This window comes from Magallana gigas, chromosome 7 (assembly GCF_963853765.1).
Source record: "Magallana gigas chromosome 7, xbMagGiga1.1, whole genome shotgun sequence".
NCBI classification, from domain to species: Eukaryota; Metazoa; Mollusca; class Bivalvia; order Ostreida; family Ostreidae; genus Magallana; species Magallana gigas.
In genome coordinates, this window is record NC_088859.1 from 51,669,122 (window position 1) to 51,692,969 (window position 23,848).

The 23,848-nt window shown below is 36.2% G+C and overlaps 1 protein-coding gene across 2 annotated transcripts in view; it reads left to right on the forward strand.

The window, feature by feature from the left end:
- Positions 1-373: 373 nt before the first annotated feature.
- LOC105346102 (synaptotagmin-15) overlaps positions 374-23,848 on the forward strand; it is a 71,414-nt gene continuing 47,939 nt past the window's right edge. Inside the window, exon 1 of one of the 2 annotated variants that reach the window (XM_011454565.4) lies at positions 374-701. In XM_011454565.4, coding sequence (XP_011452867.2) covers positions 680-701 — 22 coding nt within the window. In that variant the 5' untranslated portion in view covers positions 374-679. Of the gene's footprint in view, positions 702-18,277; positions 18,477-23,848 lie in introns of those variants that run through there. The other variant, XM_011454566.4, reaches the window with a different exon arrangement.

Here is a 23,848-nt window from a genome sequence, read left to right on the forward strand (position 1 = left end):
TCTTGAAATACATGTACAACGGTTGCATAAAAAAATAAAAATCACTCTCGCATCAGCGAAACTGCTCTGAAGGAGCAATTTCTTTAAACTTTCGGAGCGTTGGGAGTGTCTTGGTAAACTGATCTTTCTACAAAACTTTGTAAACAACGTTTTCATGAATTTGAAGACAGATGCAGAGTCTGAGAAAAGCGGTACATATACTGTGTGGAGAGGGGAGATAATTATGGAATAGGATCAACCAAGCATCGGTACTAATTATTTCATTTCTGTGACCAGCAGCCACTGATCATATATATAAAAAGGTCCATTTAACGGTGAATATGCCATTATTACACTTGCATACCGCCAATCGATGCCTGATTATTCCACTTTTCCATTACATGCATATCCCCGTGTAATTCGCGCGGACGTCTAGCGGTTCGGTGTGATTGGCAACCACTTCCGTTCCTGTAACTGCTGGCCACACCAAGCGCTCAGAGACTATCAACTTCCTGGATACTGCAGCAGACGATAGAACAGACTCCATTAGTATCATGTTTTCTATTTTCTTGTGGACTGTGATGAGACGACTTTCCCCGCCTGGATTTTAAACCTCGGCATATTCGTAAAACTGATTTTGTAATCATCAGTACTGGACCTGTTTCTGATAGACATTTAGGAATAGGAATCAACACGAACCATGGAGATAGGATCTTTACATGGTAAGCACGTCCTTATAGATTCAGATTGATTGGATCATAGCACACATATATCATTATCTCTTTCATTGCTTCATTTATTTAATTTCTTGGCAAAATGAGAGGGAGGGGAGTTGTTCTCATTTTTTTTTTTTGGCTTTGTACCTCATTTTTAGTGTTCGCATAAATTTGCAGACAAGGTATTCCAGCTAAATCCTCTCTTTTAAAAAATACAGAATACATCTAGATGATTAAGTTACAGTATTTAGTATTTTGTTTGAAACCGATGCTGATTTTACAGTCATGATAATAAACCTGAATATACCTGGTTGCAGTTAAAGCAATATGAGCTGCAATTTTCATGCTGTAAATTATTTCATGAAAATGTTATTTTCTACTAAAATTACAAAATATATCATGGTTTTTAAATTTCTGTTGGACATATTTTTGTGTGAAAAGCTGTTAAAGAAGCCTTAATTGAAGCAAAATTGAATTATTGTCGCCCTCTACAAAAATGATCTGCTATATATTCCTTAGAAGAGAAATCTTTCTTCTGTCAAACATTAATGATTTTTTAAAATCTTATTTATCATAACATTTTAAGTAACATGCAGCCTTATCATTCTAGCAGGTTTCTACGGCAAAATAAAATTCTAAAAAATACATGCAGCTCATATTGCTTTAAAAAAATTACAATTTGTCGCGATGTTTTGTATTCGCTAACGGAACAGGAAAATTCTAACGTTATTTGTCGATTATTTCATGCAACTACAATGTACAGAACTTGCATCTCTTCCTAAACCAAGTTATTTCGTTGAACCCATATAATATGTATATTAGAACCATAATTCATAATTTTGGGAATGGCTCCGTGCTTCTTATCAGTGACTCAATACAGTGAACCAGAGGAAACGAGCGAGGGGACAGGAAGTCCCAAGCTGTGACAGAAGATTGAATCACCCTCTAAACTGATTGGGGCTCTCTGGACGGTCAAATGAATGATCGGCACATTTAACATCGTAAGGCATCAATGGGGATTCCTTACAGCAACCACAATGACATTAGAAATCTACACAGAGATCATTTGGACTTGGCCAATTAAGTTACATGTGCCTTGTATTATACCAGTGGATCTTCCATAAACATATTATCTTAATATATATACTCTCTCTCTCTCTCTCTCTCTCTCTCTCTCTCTCTCTCTCTCTCTCTCTCTCTCTCTCTGCTACAATTGAAGTTTTTGAATACGTGATCCTTAGTCACACGAGACTTGCGTGTGTGAAGTAAAGATTGCGACTGTTTCTTCATCAAGCACACACCAATGGAAACAAGACTTGATTATCTTTGGGAGAGATCTTTGGGAGAGGACCTCGGACATGATGTCTGGTTTTGTGAGTGGCTGATGCAATGGCCTGGCGTCGAAGCACACGGCCACTATATGTACATGTACCACTTGACCGGGCGTCAAAATGAAAAAGGCTCATTTTTTGATCGACAGGAGTGTGGCAAATTTAAGGGAGGGATTCTCGCTGTGGCGTGAAACATAAATCGCACATTGTAATAAGTTATCTAAATTGTTGCGAGTTCATGTTGACTGAGGATTACAAAATCTGTAAACTAAACGAAGCAAATGCCTATTTCTTAAAAATATGTGATGATAATTACCAAACAAATTACAAGTGTCTTGATTTACTTCTCATTCCATGCGATACATTTAGTTTTTTATAACATACTTGTGTTTTGTGTGTGTGGGGGGGGGGGGGGGGGGGGGGTGCTAGGTTATTTACTCCGAGCTTCAGTCTTCAAAGCTCTTACCATTGTTTCAGTTAAATGTATTGGGATCTTATTAATGCTACATTATGTACACGAATGTATACACTTTTCTGATTATTTCACGAATTCTAAGAATTTTGTTTCAGACATCTTTCTTATAATTAATGGGCCATCGTTCGAAGCCTATGTTGATTGAAATTCGATCTCGTTTAATCACTTTATAGAGATAAAATAATCCCAATCAAATCCCTGAAACATTACCTTTCTTCAGATTTTTGTATGCATAGAACCCTTTTCTTCAGACTTTTTTTACTTTCTTATTTGAAATGCAATAAAAAGTAGGATTTGCATAAAATAAGCCCCAATTTCACACGCGTTTTCATTGCCTGCAAGAATCAAACACCATAATATCTTCGTCGTAAATGGCACGGAGAATCTCGATTACGACATGATAAAGGAAAGTTTATATTTGCCTAGAACGATGGAGTTTGACAATTCTTTGTTTTGATGGGACAATGTTACATCATTCTTGTGTTACCCAACACTGTACAAATCATGGGACTTTTCAATACCGCTTACAAGAGAATTACCTTTTCTGGCGAAAAATATTAAAACGTATTCAAGCGATAATTCATATCGACAGGTGCGCTATAGGACAAGGCTTAAAGTGCACGACTGTTTCAAGGACAGAAATCAATGTCAAAGGAAGAAGTGATACACTAACAGCCACAGAACAGAAAAACCACCAGTCTTACAGATTTACAGGATTTCCTGGAATTGTGTGTAAAATGTTCCTATATCGTCTTCAATCGTCGATCTATGTAATCTGTGTAATGATTAAGTAACAGTATAGTTGAAAAGTTTAATTAGAGAAAGCATTTCCACCGAGGGCCGAAGGCCCGAAACGGGAAGCTTCCTCTAAACTATTCGACACTGTCGAGTTATTTATCTTACTTAAAAAAATCCCCATTGAATCTCAAAGAATCTCTGAATCATTCATATATCCAACAGTACCATAACCAATAACCTAACCAAACACGCCTGTTGTTCATAGACCAGTGAACGACCATCTTATAGAAAACCTTTTCGTTCTACTTAACTAGCAGACATGGATTCAGTTGATGAAATTTTTAACCAAAAGTAAATATATAAAGGTCCACAGGTCTGGGAAAGACACGGATGCCATTTAATGATATTTTAGAATTGCAAGGTGAATGGAAAATCAAAATTTTAGCGTACATTATCAGATAATGATATGTTTAAAGAAATGATGGGATTTTTATGGAGTATTAGCGCGACAATATTCCCTATATTGTTAAAACTAATGAAAAGAAGTAATATGGTTCAAGGTTCAAAGAAGAAGTCTAAAAGTGTTTATGGAAGTGATTTAAGTGATCCCAAATTTATCAAAAGTAGACAATTGAAATTATGACTATTTCAAAGGGCCGGCTTAAATAATACCTATAAGGATGAAAAGATTTTCGGAGAATTTTGGTTTGACCTTGACCTATGACGTAGAAATGTTCAAGCTGGCATAGAACATTTTATTTAATATTATAACCCTTTAGATACAGGCATTTTTGATCAATCTGAGCTAGATTGAGCAAATGGAAAATAATCTACAGTCTAAAACTAATTTTAAAGAGATCTGCGATGACCTTCACATTGACTTGCTTCAAGGTCATTAAACGCCATTAACCAAAAAGTTCTGTTTTAAGTAAGTATTAGCCAAACAGGACTAAGAGGGGAGCATATACATACTCTAAAAAAGATTTTTGTGTCATCTGTTATTACCTTGACACACAAACATCATTTAAGGTCACTGTCTATTGTGACCTTCACATTTCACATTGAAAATTGGTTTAAGGTCACTGCACACCCTTCACTAAAAACTCTTGTTAATGTGAAGTATAAGCCAAATAGGGCTAAGTGGAAAGTATATACATGTATATGCTTTACAAATGATGTTTGCTTGGACCGATATGACATTGACTCTTGACCGACAAACTTCATTCATGGTTACTGCACATCCTTTGCCCATAAACACTCTATGAGTGAAGTTTGAGCCAGATTGGACCAAGATGAGAGAGAATATATGCCCCGGACAAGAATTTTAAATATGTAGTTTTGCTATGATCTTAACCTTAGACCTAGAAAAATGGTTCAAGGTCATTGTCTGTTGTGACCTTTACATTCCTCCTTGAAAACTGGTTCAAAGACTTTGTACATACTTTACTGAAAAGCTCTGTTTATGTGAAGTATGTGCCAAATAGGGCTAAGTGGAAAGTATATATGCTTTGAGAATTGATGTTTGCTTGGACCGATATGACATTGACCCTTGACCTACAAACTCTTCAATCAAGGTCACTGCACATCCTTTGCCCAAAAACACTCTATAGGTGAAGTATCAGCCAGATTGCAGCAAGGAGAGAGATATGCCCCGTGACAGGGACTTTATATATAGTACGTTCTGCTATGACCTTAACCTTAGACCAAGAAACATGTTTCAAGATCACTGCACATCCTTTACCCAAAAGGCATTCTCTGAGTAAAGTACGAGCGTGATTGGACCAAGGGGACAAATGATCTCGGCCGGAAAGACGGACGGATGGGCAGACTGACGGACAGACTGATCACTATAGAGCGTCCGCAGAGCGGAGCTCTAATAAAGAAATGGAGGTGTTTCTGTTTACATTTTATTCGTGGCCTATCGGATATATGTATGGATCTGTGTTCATTATTTGGATTTATTTCAGAAATACACGTCTCAGCATTTTGTTATTTCTTTTTTTTGTCCCTGTTGGATATTTGAATATTCAACTCAACTACTGGGCAGTTGGATATTTAATATCCAACCGGAATACAGTTAGATATTTGTATATCAAACAACTACTGATGGAATAGTTAAATAAACGTTGACCAATTCGAAATACAGCGGGTGAGTTCATAGGAGTTTTTTTTAACGGGTGTTACGTTTGTATACAAGGATCAGTCTAACCTTGTCATTCAGGCATCGTCTTCTATCAGGTGTTGCGTTTGTATTTTATTGTAGTCTATGATTTAATGATCAGTCTATGATTTAATGGTCAGTCAGTCTATGATTTAATGGTCAGTCTATGATTTAATGATCGGTCTATGATTTAGTGGTCTGTCTATGATTTAATGGTCAGTCTATGATTTAATGGTCAGTCTATGATTTAATGGTCAGTCTATGATTTAATGGTCTGTCTATGATTTAATGGTCACTCTATGATTTTTGGTGTGGAGGATGGTTAATTAAGTGAATGACGAAGTAAATGTACTCCTAAACATTACAAGATAGTATTTAGTACATTCCAGAGCGTAATTTTTTGAATCCGATACTATTTCTGCATTAATATTAATATTTTACTAATTTTTTTACTTAAAGAATTTTCTTCTGAGTTTCGTTTTGTAGCAGTAAACTATTCAAATCATAAGCCTTTGTGTTTGTAATGGTTGAATGAATGCTGCAGTTTGTCTTATGGTGTATTAACTACCGGCTTTGTCATTCCATTACATGTATATCAGATGCAAGTTAATTAGATAAGAATTAAACCTTAATAATAAACCGTGAGATGTAGTTTAAAACATCGCAAAACAAAATTAAAAGAAGTTGAATTTTTTCGTTCCACGAATCGGGTCAAAAATCATCATAAAACTGAAAATATGCTTTTATTTTGCGCGACATGAACTTGATGGAGGGTTTCACGTTGGTCACGTGGTGATATTGTAGACAATAATGGAGTAGGTTATATTAAAGAATATGTAGATTACTCTGAGGTAGATAGCTTTGTAGATGATTCTGAAGATGATGTGTGGATAATTCTGTATATGATATAGTAAAATATATATGAAATAATTATTGTGCTGTAAAATGTATGTTGGATGAAAGCTGGATTTGTTGTATTTGGTACAGAAGCTTTAATCAAATCTGAATCCTGAAATCAATTGATTGGCTTTTATTAACTTTGTTAAATTGTATCAAGTGTAATGTTCCCGGTTCTCCTGACTTATGTGAGAACTTACTCTAACCCGAGAAATGGATATCGAGGAATTGATCCCCTTGGTAGGGAAGTTGACAGCGGATTAATATTTCCATTGTACATTTGTATAGAAGCATACCAAGGGGGATATCAAACACCATATTTTGGACAGGAATGTATAATTTTTCAATTTTCTGAGATTTGTTATCACTCACATGGGCAGTTACAATTCCAGGGACCGTGATAAATGTGGCGCCGAGCCAAATGTCTATTTAATCAGAGGCAATACTGGCGAAACGGCGGAGTCCCTGTATTGATACTCGCTTCATCACCGCTGACTAATGTTGTGTGTGACCACGGCGAGTGTCTCCCGGCATCTGTCTCTCACCGGTCTCTGATTGTCTCACCAACGGGAAGGGGTGGGGTAGGGGGTAGGTCTTAACCCAGACGCCCTCACCCCACCCTGTCCTTCCAAACATGGCGCACCACATCGAATTCGGTAATTTCTGTGGCCTTTACATCTTGCAAATTACTTGATATTGTTTTTCCTTGGACTGAAAAGTCACATATTCATTGATAAAAGCATTCTACGTGACTGCCTCGTACATCTTTGTTTTTTTTTCAGTAGGTTTAAAATTGAATAGCAAAAAATCATTTTAAGTAAACATTAGTAAAGTGAAGATTTTCAAAGGTTATTTGGTGAGATTGATAATTTTGAAGAGTTTAAATGAGTTAAATTAGAGGAGATGTTAGGCAACTTGTATACCATGGTTTGGGTAGATTATCGCCCTTTGTGAATTAATATGTCACTTGATATGCAGTCCTCGGAAAAACAGAACACTTATTAGGTTTGTGACTGACTGGCTACAGAAAAATATCGGGTTGATCAATCTCATAGATGGCGAGGCGGAGCTTAAGTTATATTATTTAATATGATCATTTCAATTCAGTAGACGACACAAAAATGACTTTAATCTATAAATTAATTTATTTATTTCATTTTTTTTTATTATTTTGTTGATTGATCTATACGGCATTGATTGGACTATCTCTATATCAGGTCTTAATCCATAGGCAGTTAAATTATTAAAATTGTACAAATTGCTGCAAATCCAAGTTTTAGTCTGTCCCAAGATATTTATGGAGCACATTTGGACGATTTTTATTAAAAATACACATACCAGTGAAAGAAGTGCAATTGAAATAGTTGAAAGGGATATTTTCCAAGATAATTTCACTGACAACTTATCATCTTTCACTCGGAAAAATTCACATGAACAAAAACAGATTCCTTACGGAGATTTATGACGGGGAATGTTTACATCTTTTCTCCAGTCGGAATACACTCGGAATACATCGCGCAGATTTTCAACGTTATCATCCGGGCTTGCTGCAATACAAAATCTCCGTAGACATCACATTTTTTAGCATTGTATTGAAACCTGATAAGCTCACAGGGGCGTTTCGACTGAGAAATCTTGGAAATTTTTCATACTTTTGAATGAACATCGTTTGAATCCTGAGGTATTTATAAATATCAAGCAATTAATCCAAATGTGAATCCAGAATATCTTGGACAGAGTATGATTCTGTCTGCCTACTATAAGACACACAGCATTCATCATTTTAAGAGATATCTTTCCATGAGCTTTAATGTTTTGCAGTGTCTAGAAAACTAACACATAGTTATTACATGTACATCGATATTTCCTTTTCTGTAAGAATGAATGTAACATTAAATTCCTAAATTTTGGCTTTGTATTTGATAGCTGCAAGTCTGTAGCACCCGGACTGAACAAATTCGGATGGACGACCTGAGATGACCATCCATTTCGTCCGACCGGAAGCTACAGATCTACAACTACGTATTTGATGAACTGGCGAATGAAAAAATGCTTATCATATAAGACTGATAATTCTGTTTAGGTGTGAATGAAATAACCCAGGGTAACGGTAACGAGGCAGTGCTGTGTGTAAGGAGTTTTACCAGGTGCTGTCATGCTTACATCACAATTTATGGGTGTACTCGATAATTTGATCACAGAACATGGAGAGAAAAACAAATTACACAAAAAACGACAATTATTCTCCATTTGAAGGATGAACTGAAATAAGGGTACATAATCCACATAATACTGCCTTATTGACGGGAGATTAGAGAGTCATACTTATTTGATCTATAATATAATCGTATAGAATGTCAAACTCTGAAAGGTCGGAATGAGTTGCAATACTAACGCGCATATTCAAAAGTGTAAAAAATAAAGTGATTATTTGTGTACTAATAAGACTTCAAGCCAGTAAACCGTTTGGGATATAGAACCATTATTACAAGGCCTTGGACTTTCCGTAGGACGTAGCTATCACTTCTTGCGTCAAAACATGTTAAAATGATGCTGGATTCAAGTGAAATATACACCGATTGCGTAGTCTTAGCTCAGAAGCCAGACAAATCGTGTTGATTTCAGTGAACTTTCACTGAGTGGGCAGCAATGAAATAGGCAGGCATACGTGACATTGCTGTTTGACACAACTACCCAAAGTCCAAGCTCCTGTTATAATGGTTCTATATACCTGACACCGATCATAAAAAGAATTTTGGTCGATAAACACTTGTTCGACAGTAGTTGATATATGTAGTGCAAAGTTTGTGTGAAATCTAACGTCAACAAGTTGATACATGTATCTGCTCTTAGAATTCAACGATAGCATTTTATTATTGGTTCATCAAACAATAGACTGCAGTAATACTACGTTAATGTCGGTATACCTCCATCGAACCCAGTGTCATTTGATATCGGTCCATCATAGCTGGGGATACTATCTGGGGAGGTTTTTTGGGGGGGTCAGATATCATTTTTGTTCAAAGCGAAGTTTATTTGTAATTATATATGTATGTATTGCTGACATTTGTAAGCAAACCACCTTTTACATCACCACATCACTTTTTTTTGTATTTATTCAATTTTTTGCCTCGGTGGTATCGTAAAGTTATCTGTCTTGGAAACACAACATCAAAGAAAAATCTATCACCGACTTTTTTTTTACTATTTAACAAGAAAATACATTTGGCAATCAGCTGCGTGTGACAACACAACTATTCGTACTACATTTAACAGCGAAAAACTGCTTACATTAGTAATATAGACACAGTTTATTTGTATTTTGTAAACTTTCATTCTCAATCATAACCACTAAATATAGATTTTTCTCCATCTAGTACTCATATCACAAGCCTCGATCTCGCCTTTAATCAGTTACTGTAAGCAAGCTGAACCTTAACATCGACTCAAACTATCAATTAGCCTCGACCTTTTAGTCTATATTGGTCCGATATATGTCAAGGCACTATCGCTTCCTCCGTCCAAATGTCGAAAATCGGATAGAGTGCCAAGCTGAAACACCGAACATGGCACGCAGTGTCTGCGGTTTCCGTCAAGAAACGTTATCAACTTCCGGGAATCCTGGCAGTGATGGAGAATTAGTGGGCCAGTAAACCACTGATTATTTTAAAGATGTGTAGCCAGCCACATAATGACCCGACTCGTATTCTAATCTGAGGTTATCCCACGTCATTCTGTACTTTATCCATTGTGTGATTACTTAATCCCCGAAAATTACCCACAATTCCGCGCGGGACTGAAGATGGCGCTTGGTTTCCCGTGGTGAAACTTAAACTATTATGAAACCTGTTAGTCATCCATAAGAGTGATCTAACGATTATTCGCTTAGATGCTTCCATAACATGATTTATTGAAATTGACATTTAGCAAAACAATTTATTGACAATTAATGTTAGAAATGCATTTGTCTTATTTGGAGGAAGACATATTTAAACAATAAGTTGGAAAGCCCGTTTCTTTGGGAAATGGATTTTATTTAGTATTTCATCGTCTATATCACCCCTGTAATGGTATCAAGAACATAGTTGTTGACGTCATTGATTAAATGTTACAAGATAAAATCCCCCGTATTATGGCTGAGTATATAGGTCGATTATAAAAAAGACTTATTTTTTAGGTCTTAAAAAATCGTATTATATAGCGAAGCTATGACATTAGAAGTGTATATATTAGCGCTGTAAGCTATAGTCTACCATACGGGAAACTAGTAGCATTTAGGGGGTTATATTTGTAGGTACATTGGATAAAAAAAATGCCACTTTCTCCTTTTTAACGTTAAAAAGGACTGCGTTTATTTTCATCATTGGTTGGTGAGAATTGAATAATATTTTGCCCTACAAAATCTCTACAACCTAGGAGGGACTTTATTTGATATCACTACAATGTGCCTTCGTATATTGAAAGAAAAAAATGCCCGTAGATCGCCTGTTTTGACTTGAATAATGTTTGGGTTTTTTTTAAGAAATAGGAAATAACCCAAACAGAACCGTTCAAGCTTAGGTTCAACCCAAACAAAACAGTTCAATCCAGGGTTCAACCCAAACAGAATTGTTCAAACTAGAATTCAACCCAAACAGAGCATTTTAAGCTAATGTTATACCGAAAAACAACAAGCTAGGGTTCAACCCAAACAAAAAAGGTTAAGATATAGGATTCAACCCAAACAGAACTGTTCGAGCTAGGGTTAAACCTAAACAAAACAGTTCAAAATAGATGCAATCAAAACAGGACATGATAAGCTAGGATTCAACCAAAAAAGTTCATTTTCTTTTTTTAATCATTAAAAACAACATTGCTTTTCCCCATGCGTAATGAAAGAAAAAATGTAACTCAAAGCAGTTTTCATTGGAAAAGTATACAATAAGATTAGAAAAACATGATAAAAAATTTCTACTTATCCTTTTTCTTCAATATAATTTACTTTTGTGCATCAGATATAAACAAATATTTCACATTATAAAAAAACAATATAATTTAAAAATAGTATCAAAAGGGTTTGATTTGACTTTCAAATTTTCTTAAAAAGGTTTGGTTGGGATCAAGTCAATGCTATCCAACCCCCCCCCCCCCCCCCCATCTCCATTCTCTATATTAAAAATAAAAAATAGATGAAGTCTAAAAGGCAATCTTCGAATTTTCTATTTGTATAAAAAGCAAATCTTTGTGACAAATCTAAAGGATTTCGAGATATTTTCAGAGGTTATTATGATGAAAACTGACCTAAAGTCTGTCCCAAGTTATTGCTTCCATCAATTTTTGATGATTTTTGATAAAAATACACATACCTGTGAAAGAAATACAATTGAAAACGATGAAAGGGAATATATCCAAGATATCTTCATTGAACATTTATCCCTTTTCACTCATAAAATTTCACAGGAACAAAAACAATTTTCTTATGGAGTTTTATAATGGGAAATGTTTACATCTTTTCTCCATTCGGAATACACTCGGAATACATCGCGCAATTTTTTAACGTTATCATCCGGGCTTATTAATGGCTGATGCAATGCAAATTCTCCGTAGACTTTCAATTTTTGGATGTGTATTGAAACCTGAAGCGGTAGAGGGGGCGTTTCAAAACAGATAATCTGGACATTTTTCATATTAATAGTGGATGAACATAGTGTGAGCACAAAGGTATTTACTATTATTGAAATATCAAGCAAAAAGTGGTGGAAGCAAAAACTCGGGACATAGTATAGTTAATTGGAAGTGGGTGTAAATGTTATGTAATGAAAAGTTGTAATACGGAACAAACTATTTCATATTTTTAATACCAAAATTTTGAAATATATATTTATTAATTATGTTAATAAGAACCCTTTACGATCAACTGAATATGCTTCAGTTCCGTCTTATTTATATGTACTATGCAACTAGAGACACGTTAACTTAATTGGTTGACTGAATTACCACACAGGTGTGTATACTGGTATGATATTGATACGTTGAAGGGGCATGGTCACCATTTAAGTCAAATTCTATTTACTGTTTTAATTATTTACAATGCTTTAGGAATGAATTTCTAATGATTGAGTACAATTTGAGAGTCAATGGTAGAGTTATAAGCAAAGTAAAGGGCTCACAATTCTCTGTCATGTAAACAAGGCTCGTGCCTTGCTTTTGTTTACGTAGGTTTATTATACCAGTAAAAATCTGTTTCAAGCTGATTTGTCTAACTTCTAATTCATTTTAAGCACAAATAAACAATTTCTAACGTTAAACACATTTATTTTAGGTCTAAAACTGAAATTTTCACTTCAACATTTAAAATGTAAACAAACGCTTTGTTTACATAGCAAAAAATTGCAAGCTTTGTTTCTCGCTTATAACTCAACGAATGACGCTATAATTTTGGTTGCCTCCTAAAATTGCCTTACTGAAGCATTGTACACAATAAAATCGGAAATTTTTTTCGAATAAAATCCTGACCATGCCCTTTTATTCTGCATGTATGTTCAATACGCTGACCATTTTATCGCAGAATGAAATCGGAGATCGGAAAGGCCCGATTGCATTTCACCGCATTCGAAAGGATGGGTTTATAAGAAAAATGAAATCCATCCAAATCTTGAAGATGGCCAGAGTACCGTGTGTTGGATTCCCTGCTCACTCCCTGCTTCTCTTTCTTCGGCTTGGAGACTATCGATTACGGGAGATTAAATGCACAAAACATAATAAGGCACGATTTGTTTTCCACATCACGCTAATATTTTTTCGAATTTGTCATTTAAATCAATTGTATTTCTTTTATATTCATAATCATTTCATAATTCAAAAAATAGTTAGCCGAAGGTTTCATTCAAACAGAATTGATCAAAGGCTCTATCTTTATGGTTTCGAAACGACACAGTTCTGGTCTGATTTTAATTCAAAGAAGAAATTGGCATTTAACGAGAACTGTAACATGAATAGAAATGGACAAAGGAATCAGATAGAATGAAGCTTTACGAGTTTGCTCCCTGTGTTGTTACTGGCAGCACATTGCCCGTTATTTCTAAGTATCAATTTTCTCCAAATACATTCTATACTAAACTATTACAGTGTTTGAATGAACTAAAAAGGATCTCTAATTAATTTACTTTAAAAAAAGATTCAATATTTTAGTGCAATTTTGATCACAAATCTAATACAAAATGCACTGAGTTTTTGTATCAGGGGCGCCACCACATAAGTCCGTGCTCAATTGATTTTAGGCACAATGATATTACAGAGAAAACAGAGACGTATCGTAATGGAATGTTCATTACTAATCACCGTAACGTATAACCTTGTTCATAACTTATATAAAAGTACCAAGGCAATGACAAATTTGAATAGACAAACTTGGATTATTTGTCTTTCATGGCAATGATAGCTTTCCGGGTCTCCCATCGTCGCAAACCAAGGTTTTTAATTCACAAGTTTCCTCAAACCGCGTGATGATGGAGGGAATCGATGTGAATCACACGGGGGTCATCGACGATGGGGTTCCCATCCCATTGAATAACTTGATCCTCTAATCCTGTAGTGTTAAGTTTGATTCTCTTTTTGCTCTGTTGAATAGTTTCCTTTTTGGTGGAAAGTTTACTTTTCTGTTTTTTACCAGCTAGCTTTTTTGTTGTGTTGTGTTTAGTAGTTTCTCTTCTTCTGTTGAATAGTTTGCCCAATGTGGTGCTAAGTCCGCTCACTCCTCTTGTTGAATAGCAAAATTTTAGACTCCGATCTCTTTCTTTGAATCACTTGATTTATTTTAGTGTTAAATTCCCTTGTCTTCTCCTTTTGGTAATCCTTTTGTTATTCCTGTGATGTAACTTGGGTAAATTTAGATAATTTTTTGATGAGTACCTATGGAAGATAATTTAAATAAATCACCAATAATTGTGGGTCATTAAGATTTAGATAAACTATAAATTTTATTAAGTTTTTAATAGTTTTACTTGAATTTTTTTCACCAATACTAGTATTGGCGTTTACGAATGTGTAGTGATCAGGAATTATAAAGGCTTAATCCATTAATCTTAATTATAATTAGTGGTTGTGACATACCGCATCAACACGCCAAACTCCAACATTTCAGAGCATGGGTTTTCTTATCATGCCAAAAGGTTTGTGGGAACATGTTCCATGTCTACCTTAATTTTACGATACATCATCTTATCCGTATTTGCAATGCAGTTTTTCTTTGTTTGATTTGCAATTAAATTTTCATTTGCTTTCTTTCCAAGAAAGTATTATCTATAATAGATTTCTCCTGCTGAGGTAAGGGGAATTTATTTTTCAGTTGAAAACGATTGATTTATTTTTAAAAAAAACAACAACCCTAGAACCAAAAGATATAAAAGTATCGCTAACACGTGATAGCGAACATACGGGAATTATAAGGCAACCTCTTTAAACTTATTCACGTTGACTCCCAAATAATTATGCATATAGACATGCAACTCACCCATGTGTAGGCAGACGAGATGACAAGGGTTCCTCTTTCTTTTAGCAATCATTGTGCTTCTCGCAATTTGCATGTCAATAAAATGAACAAAAATAAGGTGCAGGTTGCATGTTTGATGTCATATATCAACCATAATCGATTATGTAAATAAGTTGTTATTATTCGGAATTTTTCCATGTTTTTTGCATGCTGAAATACACGCGTGCATGCAGTTATGTTGACAATAGGATTTTAAGTGTAAAACTACATCAATAATTTAACTGAAAGCAAGTGGGTTGTTCTGAGCTGGGATGTCTGTCGAGATGAAGTTGGTAAGTTGTCAATGCATGAAGTCTAGAGATAATGGTTTTAGACCAATTCTAACCACCCATACACCTTAAAGCCAGCAGACACGCGACCTTACGCTCGCCTACCTTCTTCGAACACTCATCGGTCAAGTAGAAAATAAAATGTTTTTAGTTCATAGCAAAATGTTGAAGATTAAATGCCATTAAAATTTTTAATCATCATTGCGTTTGTGTTTTGGCACTAGCTTCATTGGTGATCCTCTCAATGAGATGAGGTAGGCGATGTTTTCGTTGATGGCCATTTGACCATTGTTCATTCCCCGGAATTTTGTTAACAAGGATTGTGAAGTACGGGGGCGGTATATCAGTGAATGACTGTATACTAACATAAACAACGATACACCTGGATTCGCTATAGAAAACTCTGTAAAAGGTGTGCACTCCTTGTTATATTAATACCTGTAATTACCTAAATTAACATCGGATGTTAATCAGTGCGCTGTGTTCGTAGTGGTAAATTTTTATGATATAACGGAAATATCGATGTCTTCATCCTAAAATGTTTAGAGAAAAAACATTATTTCATAATACCATGTAGAGCTCCAATACCTACCATTGGACCAAAGTCCCGATGAGAAGTGTGAATTTCTCTAAGTTAAATGATATGACATCCAGTATGTCTCAAGATAAATTTGTATACTAGTATCAGTTAAACAACGTGTTTTAAGTGAACACGGCACCATCAGTCGTAATTGTTCTGTTTGCATCTTTGATAATAATGCGGGCTCCTTATTCATATATATATATATATATATATACATTTAGTTCCGTTTTCGCGATTTAAACAAGAACATCTCTCTCTCTCTCTCTCTCTCTCTCTCTCTCTCTCTCTCTCTCTCTCTCAAATTTAAAAAATGTCAAAGTTCTTCGTGCTGTCTTTAAAATTATAATTACACATATATGCAGTAATTAAATCTTAAGACACCGTGGGATTTTCTTTGAAATCAGTAAATCCGTTATGCTGCAAAAATAATTAATTTTTTGTTGAAATTCCGGTATACTTAGATCTTTATCGCATCATTTCCCGAGAGTTCGATGAATTCGGGTTTTTTTTTGTGTTTTATCCTGATTTCTGCGTACCGCAGTGCCACACAGTGCCTCTATTCATTTGGCGATGCCGCTTGGTCGTAAAGTATCACAAATTAATTGCAGAAAAGAGCGCGTCGCCATCCATGATGAATTTCTTGGAGATTACTAGTAGTTAGCGTTTATAAATGAACAATGATAATCTACACTTCTTTCTTTCGAAATCTACTAAAGGTGCCAATATCAGTCCGAGGGTTACGATATCCATGGTAATTTTTATTATACAAAATGCAGCTCATCTGAACCGGAAATTCAAACGAGCTTTGTAGGTCACACGTCATCCGTGGTTTACCCGTCTGTCTGTTGGTCAGCTGCAGTTGGAGAAATTCCAAAATAAACGATGTTATCATTTCTAAAAATAAAAAAATATGGAAGCGGAAAGATATTTTAATTTTATCCATAGAATACCCCATTTTGCTCAACAGGAGGCAGACTTCAGCGCGGGTCCGTGAGTAGGAACAAAATCATACGGATTTGTTATCAAAATACTACAAAAGACATTTTCCGCAAATTGTAATATGTGATAAGATACATTATTTTCTAACTTTTAAGTAAGAAACACTAAACTCTTCTCCAAATAAATCATAGCAGCGTGAAAATTTGTCCCATTTTAAATTCTAACTTCTGGTATATGTATTTAAAATGGGCCATCTCTAGATATAAAATGCACCAAATTTTGCTATCTATTTGGAGTATAACAAAGTGGATCAATATAATGAATTCAATAAAATAAAATTTGAAAAAAAATAAGCATGAAGATAGAATATTTATGTTTTTAAAATCTCCTAAGCTTTTTACTTCTGTCAATCCTATAGCGTACTCCTTCAAAGCTTCATTTTATCATAACGTCATATAAGCATCATGGAAACTTTTACCCAACGAATGATATAATAGGAAAATCGGATAAAAAATAAGATTTTAAATTTACTTGAAAAATCCACAACTTACAGTTTTTTTGGTGATTTTGTTTATTTTTTTTAAATTTCATTAACAATTATCAAAGCAATGTATGAAATGTGTAAATATATGGTATTTTACGGGAATGTGCAATAGCATCCACCTTTAAATAACTCTGTTTTTATTTACAGTATTTCAGTTATCATTTCTACCATCTCTCCGTCTCTATTCCTATCTCCGGTTTTATCAGGTTTCTTAGCTTCTCAGTAGATGTGTAAATATCTGTAATGACGGTGCATAAAATATAAAATACAAAAATCGAAACGGGTGTTCGAATAAAAAGCTATCATTGATTACTTCAGTCTTTCTGATAACAATTTCTGGTGCCACACAGATCACATTTTGAAGGCTTGTCTATTTTTATGGTACGTTATGACGGATACAATTTGGAAATTAGGAATCAATTAAAGTGGAAAAGTACACTAGGGGAATCTTAAACTGAACAACGATTTCCAAGAGTCTATCGGCTTAGTTTACTGGTGGTTTATACACCACACGCCCACTCCGGCTTGGGCTGCTAATCAGTGATCCCAACCTAACGCTGTATAGTGTTTAATATACTTAATACAGTTACCTATCCAACCCCAAAAATAGCTTGATAAGGAATCAGTTTATTTACCCTGAGCGTGAACACCTAATTTGGTTTAAAATAGACAAAAACATAGTGTTGAAAATCGGCGGATTTTTTTACTCAAATGGACATATGCTTAATGAGAGCGGTCGGTAAATCACGATTTCTGAACAACATGTACGTAATTCGCTTCCTTTGTGTATTCGTTTGGCTTTGATCTGAGAAACAGATACACCTTGAGAAAATATACGGGTGCATGCGCAGCTTTTACTTCCGCTGGTGACCTTTAGGATTTGTTTGAACAAAAATAATTCTTTAACAATCACAGAATAAAATCGCTGGTGATGGTGGCATCATGCGCTGATGTATCTGAGAAAAAAAAGTTAAATCTAAAAGTCATTTTTTAATTGAATTTTTTTTTTTTTTAATATTTTGATATAATAATGATTCAATGTTAAGACAAAACTCTGTTTGCTCGTTCTGTTGTGTGCACCCCTGGCAGCAGCAGTCTGGTCGGAGTTAGGAGGCTGTATTGAGCATACGTTGAGAGCTTTATAGCCCCGCCGTGTGACCTCGGTGATATAGGAGTTATTGTTAAACACCTGTAGATTCCCAGTCAGGTGTGTCCTCAGAGCGGTGCTAACAGTGGAACTGTAATAATGCACAACACCTGTACTGAAACTTATCGTCTGTCCGTGTAGCCAACTGGAGCCGTTACCTATGTCAGGTAAGAAGATGAATCAGGGTGGCCGGGGGAAGGGGTACTCTAGGTTCTTTCTTTTTTATTTTGTTTAGATGTTAGGTTTCATATTAATGACTAAGAGAATAATAAAAGCCTTTAACATAAATAGTTAAATGCTACCAGACTCTTTAAATTTAAAAACAAAACAAAAAATAACACAGCAAAGATAGCATATTGATCTATGTAATAATGAAGTATGTCTTTGACGCTTAATCACCTGAGTATATAGAAGTTTATCTTAAAATTTATCACTTCACCATGCCACTTGTTAAATTACGACACATCGCTCCTGGAAGAGTTCGGGGATTTAGCTCTACTCAATCCCCTGAACAGCGTTGGAATCGTGTTCAGACCAGCGTGTTACTGTATCGATCTAGGTAGACATTGTCCTCGTAATTAACTTCTCATCCGTCGTCTTAAAAAACGGGCTATTCTCTACATTAATCGGCCGCCGATTAACTCAGTTGTTGGAAGATTTGTTGAGTTCGGTGTACTCAAATTATCCACTCATAAATTGTTAACATTACTTAAGGACAGAAATATTTGTACTGTATCAGATGGAAACTCGCGTGGCAAAAAGTCAAGCCGCAACAAACAAAGTGTATACACATGTACATGTCTCAGTTAAGGAATAGAGTTTATGTCGTTGTGTCATTTGCTGTACATTGAAAAATCATAAATGGCCAGTTTAAAAAAAAATGCATTTTCAGTTTTTGTTTCATTTTCTCCAGAGTATCATTGTTTTGTTTGATGGCTTGGCGATGATGATAATGATGACATTTCGCATCGATTTTTTCAAGGTGTTCCATATAGGTGTTGCTTTATTTTTACAATATACAAGAAAGAATATCCAATATATCCATCCTTTGAACAATCCCTCAAGTTATTTGAAAACCAAATTGCAATAAGTTTCAATAGATCGTACAGACGTCCAAGTTACCTGGTTTCTTTCCACCTCATTTTCTTCAAAAGCTCGTTCTTTTTTTACCCTGCTTTCAGACTTGATTTAGTTTTGAATCACTCTGTGGAATGAAGGCGTCGTTTGCCTTTCCAATATCTTTTAAAACTTAATATTCTGTTGAGTACTTGCTGGAAGAAAACTGTCTCCAATAAACTTGTTTCTCGAATGAATATCATTGGGTCCGGGAGTCGGAAACAGATATGATGAGGATGTTTATGATGTCGAATCTCTGTGAAAACAGAGATTTATGGGAATGGACCGGAAGTCCAGGGTCACGTGGAGTGCTTTTGCATTTCGTCATGCAGTAATCTGTTTTTCCTTTAATTGTTTTCTGCCTTTTGAAGAAAACAAGACATGATGCAAAAAGTCATGTCTTTGACTTAGCTCGAACATTAAGTTCTCTGCTAAGATACTGAGTTTAGCGTGTCCTCCTCGAGAGCTCCCCTTTGTAACATAATAGGTCTTTTTGAAGTTTCAAGCATCTTGCAATATTACATATTATATAAAAATTCGTTTTCATTGTAAGAAATCCAATCTGGTGCATGCAGAGGTTGTCCAGATAGGTGCTTCTCTTTGAGCCATTGATCTGCGCTCTCTGTATCGGATTAATAAGGTATCAATCCCCGCGGCCACTACAGCCACAGTGCTGGCGCTATCCTTTGATGTCTGCATTTCTATATTTCAAATGTCGTAGTGTGTCAAATTGTATTAGATAAACCTTGGATATTGATGGAAGAAAGGCTCGAAATTTATGGAATAACAAATATGAGAGAGAGAGAGAGAGAGAGACAGACAGACAGACAGAGAGACAGACAGACAGACAGAGAGACAGACTGAGAGAAAGCGAGAGAGACAAATTGTTGGTTCAAGGAAGCAGAGGCAAAACGTTGCTGCAAGATCTACTTTATAGGAGAAAGCAATACGAGTATCTATCTTTGAGATGAATCCACTCAGTCTGTTCCCGTATGATCCGGTCCACGTGCTTGCCATTCCTGTGTAGACAGACTGTGGGTCCAGATCTCTGTCTTAAGTAGTCATCATTCGCCGCGTTCTTGTCCTCACGCCGCGATCTGTCACCCCCAGAACGCTGAAGTGGTCTTTTGTCTGAGCCCCCGATACCCGTCAATACCCCACAGCGGAGATATGGACGCTTCTACATGTCTCTGTTTCACAGTAAAAGGTGTACACTTTCGGCCCGGTTTCTAAATATTGTCCATTAACAGGGGCGGATACAGGATTTGTAGTTAGGGGGGGCGTGGATAAAATTATTGAGGCAGGGGGTCTGGGGGCCGCCTTGAGGCCCCCTGTGGGTCCAGGGCAAAGCCCTGGTGGGGGCCCAGGGGGCGAAGCCCCCTGGAAGCTCCTGGGTTTTCGTGTATTTTGAAGGTAAAACCAGGCTCAAAATAGTGGCATTTTTTTTAGTTATGTACACTTTTAAAAGATGAAATAAGCAATGAAAATAAACAAACAAGATAAAGTTTTCATTTCTTTTAATCACCAGTTGGATTTTCAAGCAACATCCGTCTTGGATTTCTGGAAATAAAAATGTCAATGATTTTACTGACATCTACCTTGATGTCTTTATGAATAAATAAAAGCATAAGGGGAATTAAATCGCTCTCCTCCCATCGTAGAGCGCAGATAACTCTTAATAAATCTTAAAGATGAATTGGCCCGCTCCACAGAACTGGATGTTACTGATGTTAAAAGTAGTAAATGAATAACTTTGGTGATGTTTGGAAACATGGTTCGGCATGTTCTATCGTCCAGAAGTGTCTTTGAAAGTGTGTCTGGCTGATCTGTTTGATGACTCCACATTTGCTTCCATAAGTTCAACTCTTGCAGAAATGAAGATTGGTCTGGCATGTCTGACCCAAAGCTGGTTTCTATAGCATGTAAAACTTCCTGGTTCAAACGAGAGAGATTTGAGGGCACCAGACACAATGCTTGAGCACTTTGTTGAGCCAAGGTTGAAAACCGAAAGTCGAGTTGTTGTATTAAAGAATCCAAATATGGAAGGTAGGTATTTCGCTTGAAGTACTCTTTTGCTGATGACGCAGGAACATTGCTTCTTTGAGATTGCCTTGAGCACTGACGAGGGACAGTCATGACACCGTCTGTTAATTGAGCCATCTCCTCCATGCGATGGAAGACACTGTCATATTCATTATCATCTGACCTCAACCCTGATATAACCTCGCGCACATGTGCGACCATTCTGTATCCGTCCAATACATCCAAGCTGCTTCCTTGTAATTTCTTACTAAGTCCAGACATGTATCCAAAGAAATTCCGGATGGTTTGAAAGGAGGCAATAAATTGTGAATCTGACAATTTTGCTAAGAGACCATTTGCTTCCACAACCGCCTTTGCATCCCAGTTTCTTTCTCTTAACGAAATTGCTTCTAAACAGAGCAAAATTGGCTGATACATCTCTTGAAATGTTTGCAGGGTGATGTGTTTCTCTACCCATCTGGTCTCTGAAAACACCTTAAACTTCTTCTTGTCAATTTTGTTTTCAGTTCTTTCATCGTTGATTTCATCAACAGCCCTTTCCAGCCTTCGCGTGCGCTTTGGTGAATATTTAAAGAATATACCCAGCTTCTTTAATGTGTCTAAACATATTTGCACTTCTTTCAATGAACAGCTTTTACTGATGGCAAGGTTCAGATCATGACAGCTACAATAATGATATACAGCTTTAGGATATTGGTCTTTAAATCGTGCTGCACACCCTGAATGTTTTCCAGACATATTTCCAGCACCATCCATTGTTTGGGAACGACAGTAGTTCGGATCCAGACCAACTTCATTCATACACGAGATAATGGATTCACATATTGCCATTCCAGTGATTTCCTCACACTCTATAAATTCTATAAGCCGTTCAATAGGCTTCCCATTGACAACATACCGAATTACAACACCGAGCTGTTCCCAGTTACTGGCGTCAGTCACCTCATCACACTGATAGCCAAAGTATGGACCTATCGGCTGATCTCGAACCTCCTGCACAATTGTATCTTGTATGAACTTCTTAATACATAAAAGCAGTTCATTTTGTGATGTTTTTGATACGTATGTCGCATTTTTTTTACAGGATCTCAAATGATCGTCCAACAGGTTGTCACCACAAGATGCTCGAAAAGCGAGAAGCTCTTTGAAATTCCCCATGTTTAAATTATCTTCTCTGCAAGTTTCATCATCTCGGTGACCACGTAAAGATATGCCCTGACGGCCACAAAATATGAGTGACTCTATGATAGACGATAATATTTTTCTGTTTTTTGCTATTCTCTCTGTTCCAGTAGATCGAATTGTCATGTCAATTCTGTTCCCTGGTTCAGTGTGTGTTTTCACAAACGCATGTAATTGGGCCATGGAGGATACATGATATTCAAAAACATTATGTTGTTTTAAATCTTCACGTGCATCCTTCCAGTTAAAATATGGTTCTGTGATCAGTTTCTTTGGTCGTCTATGAGACATGTTTGGGAAAAGCACGCAACCAAGACAAAACAACCCATCTTTTGATTCAGAATATGTAATGAAATCAAACGTATCAAAGAGCTGCATGGTACATCGTCTGTGAATGATGCCACACCGTCTACGTTTATCCTTATAGATGCGCGATGGAAATGTGAAATCAGCCACCGGTTTTCTGTTTTGTATGAGGGAATACTTTATTTCATCGGTAAGTAAATCTGAATTGTTCAAATATCTTGAAATGTCGGTAGCAGAACAATTTTGAACGGGCGGATTTTGTTCGTATAATTCTTGATGCTGATCATCCACAGGTAGGTTTGTTGTACTCGATGAAAGCTGTTTACTGGGTTGAACGGGCGGATTCTGTTCGTTTGATTCTTGATGCTGATCATCCACAGGTAGGTTTGTTGTACTCGATGAATACTGTTGACTGGGTTGAACGGGCGGATTCTGTTCGTTTGATTCTTGATGCTGATCATCCACAGGTAGGTTTGTTGTACTCGATGAATGCTGTTGACTGGGTTGAACGGGCGGATTCTGTTCGTTTGATTCTTGATGCTGATCATCCACAGGTAGGTTTGTTGTACTCGATGAATGCTGTTGACTGGGTTGAACGGGCGGATTCTGTTCGTTTGATTCTTGATGCTGATCATCCACAGGTAGGTTTGACTGCTGTTGACTGGATTGAACGGGCGGATCATTAGGACTGTTGTGTAATGATAAACCCGTTATTTCAAATTGCACATCATTTGAGGACAAAGATTGCGCCATCTCACGGACATATTTAATGAAGTTTGATATATGTTCAAACTTCATTACGACGGATTTTCCATTGGGGCAACACATTCCTCTATCATCTCTGCTATGTGAATCCATAACGATAAAATTTGACATCTGATGTTTTACCCCA